This window comes from Astatotilapia calliptera, chromosome 15 (genome assembly GCF_964374335.1).
Source record: "Astatotilapia calliptera chromosome 15, fAstCal68.1, whole genome shotgun sequence".
Lineage (NCBI taxonomy): Eukaryota > Metazoa > Chordata > Actinopteri > Cichliformes > Cichlidae > Astatotilapia > Astatotilapia calliptera.
The window spans coordinates 6,193,813-6,201,538 of record NC_137436.1 but is presented as its reverse complement, the minus strand read 5'-3'; the positions used below and the strand labels follow the sequence as shown (position 1 = coordinate 6,201,538).

At 38.8% G+C, this 7,726-nt stretch overlaps 1 protein-coding gene across 1 annotated transcript; it reads left to right on the top strand.

The window, feature by feature from the left end:
- Nucleotides 1-2,895: 2,895 nt before the first annotated feature.
- Nucleotides 2,896-5,929, top strand: leg1.1 (liver-enriched gene 1, tandem duplicate 1). The gene is made up of 8 exons (XM_026143639.2): nt 2,896-3,456; nt 3,615-3,698; nt 3,771-3,844; nt 4,071-4,175; nt 4,431-4,549; nt 5,148-5,289; nt 5,405-5,501; nt 5,591-5,929. The coding sequence occupies exons 1-8, from the start codon at nt 3,078-3,080 to the stop codon at nt 5,740-5,742; spliced, it is 1,152 nt and encodes a 383-aa protein (XP_025999424.2). The 5' UTR covers nt 2,896-3,077; the 3' UTR covers nt 5,743-5,929.
- The last annotated feature ends 1,797 nt before the right edge of the window (nt 5,930-7,726 follow it).

The window sequence follows — 7,726 nt, the reverse complement described above, 5'->3', positions numbered from 1 at the left end:
GCCAGAAAAGTATAGAAACAAAAAACTGTCCTTTTCTTAAAAACAGAGCAACGACGCAGCACAGGTTAAGTGCTTCATGATCTTTCATTCTTAGGTATTTATCGGCTGTAGGCTACCAGGTGAGAATCTGGTTCGTGGGCAGGTGAGGGGTCCAAATCAGTTCCAAAAATGCTAGTTTACACTGGACAACATCAGTGCTTTTAGTTAGTGTAAGAGCCATAAAAAGGATTATAATTCTGTTTAGGTCTTGGGTGTCATATATGATGCTCGGGGCCCAGAATCGGCCTAATAAATTGAATTCACATTGAATTGAATACATTCCTTTTAAATCGTGGGCCAACTTTACAAAAGCCCCTTTCTCTGAACGTAAAGACGTTTAACAGCACAATTAATCCCCTTTTATATAAGAAACAATTAGTGCAATTTCAACCTCACACCTATGCCGTTTTTCTACATGGTAAAGTTGGCTGGTTGGTTTCCACAGTGTGTTTTTTAGCCTGTTTCCTTCCCATCGTGCCCAACTAGTCACTGCAGATGGCCTCCCCTTGTTGAGCCTTGTTCTTCCAGAGGTTTCTTCCTGTTAAATGGAAAGTTTTTTATTCCCACTGTCACAATTTGCTTTCTCATAGAGGGTCATTTGATTGTAGCAGTTTTCTCACTGTTATTGTAGGTTCTTTACCTTAAAATATAAATCTACTTTTGATTTGGCATTAAGTAAAATTTAATTGCACTATGTGTGCAGAAATGTGCACAACAATATAAGTATGAATGTGTAAAGTGTGTCCATGTGCTTCAGTGTGTATGTATGTTACTAGTCTAGTTGATTCATGTAGGGTGTTCACTTCTATGTGCATGAGTTTCCAGTCCAGACTCTGAGTACTGAGCTTTCTGAGGCCTGAAGGAAGAAACTGTTGCACTGACTGGAAGTGAGGGACTAGATGTTCTGGTACATCTTGTGAGGCGGCAGGAGAGTAAAAGGTTTGTGTCAGGTGTGTGGGGGATCATACACAATGATGGTGGCTTTGTGAATACAGAGTTTGTGGGAAATGTCCTTGAAGGTGGGGAAAGAAACAGTGGTCCTGCAGCTAACATGGGTCATAACTGATTAACCACAACAAAAACAAACAACTGACAGGTGAAATGAATACATTCATTATCTCTTTGCAATGCAGCGTTTTCATGGAAAACCTTGTATTTTAAAATTCTTGTGAATGTTACTTTTACAGGTGTCTATCCACCAAATATTTCACTAGCACCCTCCAATGGCAGCATCCTCCTATTGCAGGACAGCGCATCTTGCCACTCCACAAAGCTGCTCTGGACACTTAATTTGCATAAATCAAACTCCTCAGATCCCAACCTGAACATTCACGAAGGAGCCAGAATAGATCATCCACGGTGGACACACCAACAAGACCAAAGGGCTCATGTTCATGCATTAATGGGCCAGAACTGAACTGTGTACAAATGATGGATGTAATGTAAATGTGTCAGTCTCTAAAGCGCTTTGGTTCACCTTCTGTGGTTTATATGTGCTAGATTGCCGGTTCAAGCCCCAGCTTGGACAGTCTCGGTCGTTGTGTCCTTGGGCAAGACACTTCACTCGTTGCCTACTGGTGGTGGTCAGAGAGCCCGGTGGCGCCAGTGTCCGGCAGCCTCACCTTTGTCAGTGCGCCCCAGGGTGGCTGTGGCTACAATGTAGCTTGCCATCACCAGTGTGTGAATGTATGTGTGAATGTGTGGATGACTGGATGTGTAAAGCGCTTTGGGGTCCTTAGGGACTAGTAAAGCGCTATACAAATACAGGCCATTTATACATACATGCCACCATATTGCTGAAAGATATTTCTTTTTAATTTGCTACCCTACTTTACATATAAAATTGGCTTTGCTTTCAGAATAATGCAGAATCTGGATTAAATAGTATTACCTAACAGTTCACTTGCTAACACCACCTCAACTTTTTAAAATTGTAGTTATAATTTGGTTCTTGGTGTTTACTCCATGGTAATTGGTAATTACTCCGTGGTAATTTTACAAAACACATCATGATGTTACATAAAGCTACGAGACATGTTCTGTTTACCAGACGCATCAGGCACATCAAAGTTCACTCAGATTAACCAAATCAATAACAGTCTTAACTTCTGTATCCAGTACAGACTCACTGGAGTATACTGCACTTTGTTAGGTGCACTGGTTTGACTGATTCTTAAGGTGATTCTCTAATCAGCCAATCTCATGGCTGCAACTACATGCATAGACATGTAGACCATATCTAAATGTCCAGGCACATAGCCAAGGCCAAGATAACCTAATGAAGTTCAAACTGAGGATCAGAATGGGGATGAAAGGTTATAGTGGCTTTAAAGGTGTTGGTTGTTGTGGGCTGGTCTGGCTCTTTTAGGAATTTCCCCACTCAGCCATCTCTAGGGTTTCCAAAGAAAGGTCCAAAAAAGAGAAAAAAGACTGCTTCAAGATTATAGTAAGGCAACAGTATCTCAAATAACCACTGAACCTTGAAGCAGATGGGCTCCAGCAGCACGCTGGATGCCACTCCTATCAGCCAAGAACATAAAACTAAGGCTATGGTCAGCACCTTGTTGAGTGTGTGACACAAAGAATTAAGGCAGTTCTGATGAGAAAAGGGGGCCCAACCTGGTGCGAGCAAGGTGTAACTAATGAAGTCTTCGGTGAGTGTATGTGAAAGTAAATTTTATGAGTTTTTCCAGATAAAAAGTATTATCTTTGGCTACTTAAGGGGGTAAAAATCTGTATAATTTTTCCAAGGATTCTTAGAATTTATTTGGGGTTTGTGTTTCCAGATTCAATTTACTGATGGTATCACTGTATCACTATAAAAGTTGTGGATTTGGGTTCATGTAAACAAATCAGCTTGAACGATGAACAGATGTACTTTGCACTGAACTCAGTATTCTATGTTTGGACAAAATTGAGCTCTATGTACTTAAATTCTCTTATCTGTTGGTCAGGGTCCAGTGAGCCATATGTCACATGGACTAATGTGATTGGTGCACATCTGCATGCACTGACTTTGATATTCAGAGAAGTTACAAATGCTGTATTTAAGGGAAAACTCTCAGTCCAGAGTAGCTGCTCTTGACTCTGTCCTTCTCTGCAGACCCAACACCTCAGTCATGCTTCGTTTGCTGGTCCTTGGCCTTGTCCTGGCATGTGCAGTGTCTCTCAGCAGCTCTGCAGTAATTCTAGAAAATGGCGCTCCCATCCTTTGGGCACAAACGGCCAGCCAAGTGACTGAGTTGCCAATGCACGATGGGATTCTGGTTCCAGACCCCTGGAACTACCTTCACCGCATGAGTTTATACCGGCTGATGATAGCTGCTACAGACCCCTTCATGGGATCCATGGGGACAAATGCTACTGACAGTCCGCTGTGGGGACTGCCACTGCAGCTTGGATGGATGTTAACTTCAGGTGAAGTCAAAGTATCATTTCTTTTTTTTTTTTAAGTCAATAATAATCCTTTCATCACAATTTAACAAACTTTGTAGTACAAAACTGAATAAAGAGCCTCCTAATAATGTAACTAACAAAGAAACAAGACCACAGCTAATGATCTGTTGTTTTTACAGGGCGTCTCGCTGATCCAACGGGTGCAACAACTTGTGGCCTGGAAGCAGAGCCTTTGTGCATTTCTACCCAGAGTTGGTGGGCCTGTAAGTACAAGAAACAAATGCATAAAAAATAAACACAGGGGGAATACAAATGACCTCTTTATGTTTCTCCAGGTGTGAACTATTTTGCATCTGTACTTCCCTTTCTGTCTGCTGCACAACAGGGCTTCATGGGAGCAGGAGCTCAGGTATTATCTTAAACTGAAAATGAACACTTTGAAAATAAAACAACAACAACAACAACTGCAATAATAATAATAATAAGAAGAAGAAGAAGAAGAAGAAGAAGAGGACACTTTTTCATGCCATCACACAAATATTTGCAGTTTAAATAATAATGAATATGACCATTTTGTATTATTTATAATGTATGTTATATAGTGCATATTATCATGTATGTTATTACATTACCAGGTCCAGATGCAGGTGCCTGCAGGAGTACAGGACTATTGTACAACTTATTCTGACTGTAAAGCTAAATACCCTGATGCCATGTCTAAGTGGGATGCTTTTTTTCAGGTATTGAAACACAGATATACACTGGTACATATACACACAGTTTCTATTCACATCATATTATCCCGCAATTTTAAAGGGGAACTGAACTTGTATTATTTTGCCCTTAGTAGAAAACATTACATTTTAAAAAGTCAGGGCCATGTGCCATTATAGTTCAAAACGGGTCTGTTTTCCCTGAATGCACCCGCTTTATGAAGCAACAAAGCTACATTGCTGAAATAGGTGTACTCCTTTAATTGTTCATATTGTTTTAAGGGTCTGAAGACTACTAGTGAATCTCTTCTGCCTGATGATGTGAAGAAAGACACTATCCTTGGTGTCTACTGGGACGCCCTAATGGCTTCAACCTATGCCTCTGCAGCATGTAATCCCAGGTAATTTCTTTTACTTTTACTGTAACCATGTTGCTTATTAATTGTAGACTATATCATTTTCATTTTTTATTCTACTGCTGTAACACAACATCCCTTGTTAGATCAATAAAGTATCTATTTTTATCTATCATAAAATCTATCATTTTAATGCATTTCATTAGTAAACATTTACACATACCCTCCTCCCCCAGTCACCCATCCTGTTTTTACATATTACAAATCATGTACACACACATTCATACATGACAATGACATTGACTAAATCTACTTCATCTTTTTTTTTTCTGGCAGTCTTGTTAGTTTTAGCAGTGTCAGTACTCTTTCCAGCACAAATTTTAACATCAATGCCCTTATTACCAATACTAATGATGCTGGAAAAAGTATTAAAGCAAAAGTGATCACTATCCTTATTATTTATAAATGTTTATAAACAAAAAAAAATTTGTCCACTGAACTATTTTTGGTAGTTCAGTGCACACCAAAACTACCAAGGACGAGGCCTTGCTGTTTTTCCCTGCAAGTGGTCAAAAAAGCCAAACATTTATCTCAAATTTCAGCTCTCTTAATCTCAGCTTCTGTGTTCTCGCTTCTCCTACAGGCAGAGCCACTATTCCTCTGTAGAAGTGTCATTTGCTCACAGCTGGCTGAACTCAGCAGAATATGTAGCAGCAGCTCGATTCCAGACCAACATGGAAAAAGCAGTGCTTTTCCTAACCCCTCTGCCAAGTCGGATTTTACAGGTACATATCTTCAACCTTTTCCATCTGTTTATTTTACACATCACTTCTTTTTTTCTGAAACACACAAAGTGAGAGAAGGCTTTTGTCCATTCTCCATTCTGTCTTATCATTTTAGGAGGGCGACAGCGCCCCTAACATTGCTGATCTGACTGCAGAGGAGAACCACACACTGTATATCTTCAGCTGGATGAAGACTATTGACAGTCTGCTTGGTAGGACACACACACACGCACACAAGCAAACACAAAATATTATTGCTAAGCTTTTATTTTAAGTTATGCTCATGATGATGATCTACCAGGTGGGACATTGGTGCGTCTGTGGAAAGGTGCCATGTGTTCAGTAAACACAAGGCAAAAAGGTGCACAGGTGCTGGAGCAGCTCCTCCTGAATCCCAGCTTTGCTACAAGCACTTTCCTGTCCATCATCTCTGAGATGACTACAAGCTGCTGAGTCAAACACACAAGATAAATACATAACGGTATTAATTTTTTCTCCTGAAATTATTTTTTTTTCTCCTGTTTAATGGACATTTTTGTCCATTAAACAAAGTTGTTTTGTCACTGGCTTTTAAGGTCAACTTGTTGCACTTATCTGTGGTGTATACTTGGCAGTACATTAAAGTAATTTCTTGGCTCCAGTTCAACTAGTGTTCTAAAATGTGTCTCACAGATTTGTTTTTTTAAGTTTTTTTCCACAAATAATTATTTTCCAGCAATATGTTTCCACTGTAGTACAGCTACTTCTACTACTTAATTAAGGATATGATTTAAAAAAAAAAAAAAAAGCTCTGCTAGATGGGTTTATAGTTTAGCTCAAGCATGATCTCACGATCTGATCTCATTTAAAACAAATTCTCAATGATTTTGACCTATGCCTAAATCTAAAGAAATAAGTGTTCCATGAATTCAACAATGAGTAGTCTACTGCAGCGTAAATCCAGAGTTCAACTCCAGACCAATACTGGTACCTAGTGGTAAAAAAAATGTAAATACTACCAAGTAAGATTTCTAGCAATGACTATACGGATCTATAATATATGACTATCTATCTATATAATATAATCATTGATGAGAGTGGAAAGTGATTTCATAAGGTGAGCATTCATTTGATACTACTGGAAAATGAGTTTATTCTTCTGTCACTGCTCACCGTAGAGTATTCATACACAGAGGGTGAGAGACAGGAAAGCAGCAGTATGTGATGGGGAGGACATGTTCATATTAGACACAGTCATCTTGGCTAGTACTTCAATGTCTAATTGTCAGTTTATGTAAAACAGTTCACTGGAATGAGAGAGTATTCCCACAGGAGAAATTGGAAACATGTCTGCTACTGACCGGGCTATTTTCATTATATGCTTAATTTACAAGCAAACAAGAATCAAGCTCTTTATTTTAACACAATAATGAAACATTTATTTTAACAAAACATCACACATTTGGATCACTGTAGTTGATGGCATCACCCCCTCTTCCCCACCCAAAAACACCGTACATGACATTTGTGTAAGGAAGACGCAAATGATATTGAAAACTCACCAGAGAAAAGCACAGTGAAACCCTCAGTGTGTTAATAATGTGTCTATGCTACCTCATGATTGTCAGTGGAAACGTGTTATCAAATACAAACACATAATAACACAAAACACAAATGCAAAATGTGATATCCTGTCAGGAGAAGCACACTATGTGTACTTTGAGGATCATTTTCTCTTTTTCTCATTTCTTCTCTTGAGGTGTTTCGTTTTTGAGAGTCAACTTTTTTTCATAATATAAACAGTTTTCACAGATTTTAGTGCTCAGTCTAACATGGAACCAAGTAAACATTAACCTTATTCACACAGCTGTACAAATGCAGCACTCCCAGAATATATTCTGTTTTTAACTGCATACAAAACACAGGACACAACAGTATATGCTGCTTCCTTGAGAGATAATAATGTATGAAGGTTTCATTATAAACACGTTGCATTGGAAAATTTACACGAGTGGTTCCCAAACTGTTGGAAAGGCCCTCTATATGGATGTTCATTTTGAAAGATGTCTTCACCCAAATGAAAGAGCATGCTGCCAAAGCAACAGGTGATGGTATAAACCTGACCTTATAGAAATGTTAGACAATATGGAGCCTAAAAAAACTAGCAGAAAGCAAAGTCTGATATAAAAAAAAAAGATGATAAGAGTGGACAAAATCTGGAAAAAAACTAAAAAACGTGACTTTTTGAAAATCTTCACCCTGGACGAAGCTCCCATTTTCAGTGCCTTGGATGAAAGGTCAAAATGCATAGAAAAGGCTATGTTTATCAAAATACCTGTGTATGTATGGGTAGTTAGAGTGAAACAATAAAAGCTGAACATTTTTCAAAAAATAAAGGCTGTTCCATCAAAGCTTAGAAAGAGCAACTACTTACTGCTGACCAGTCCACAGCATTGGA

Excerpts from the sequence above, each read along its gene's own strand:
- leg1.1 (XM_026143639.2), top strand. The coding sequence starts at position 3,078 with ATGCTGTATTTAAGGGAAAACTCTCAGTCCAGAGTAGCTGCTCTTGAC. Across the intron at positions 4,550-5,147 it reads TCTGCAGCATGTAATCCCAG|GCAGAGCCACTATTCCTCTG; the intron begins GTAATTTCTTTT and ends CTTCTCCTACAG. Across the intron at positions 5,290-5,404 it reads TGCCAAGTCGGATTTTACAG|GAGGGCGACAGCGCCCCTAA; the intron begins GTACATATCTTC and ends TTATCATTTTAG.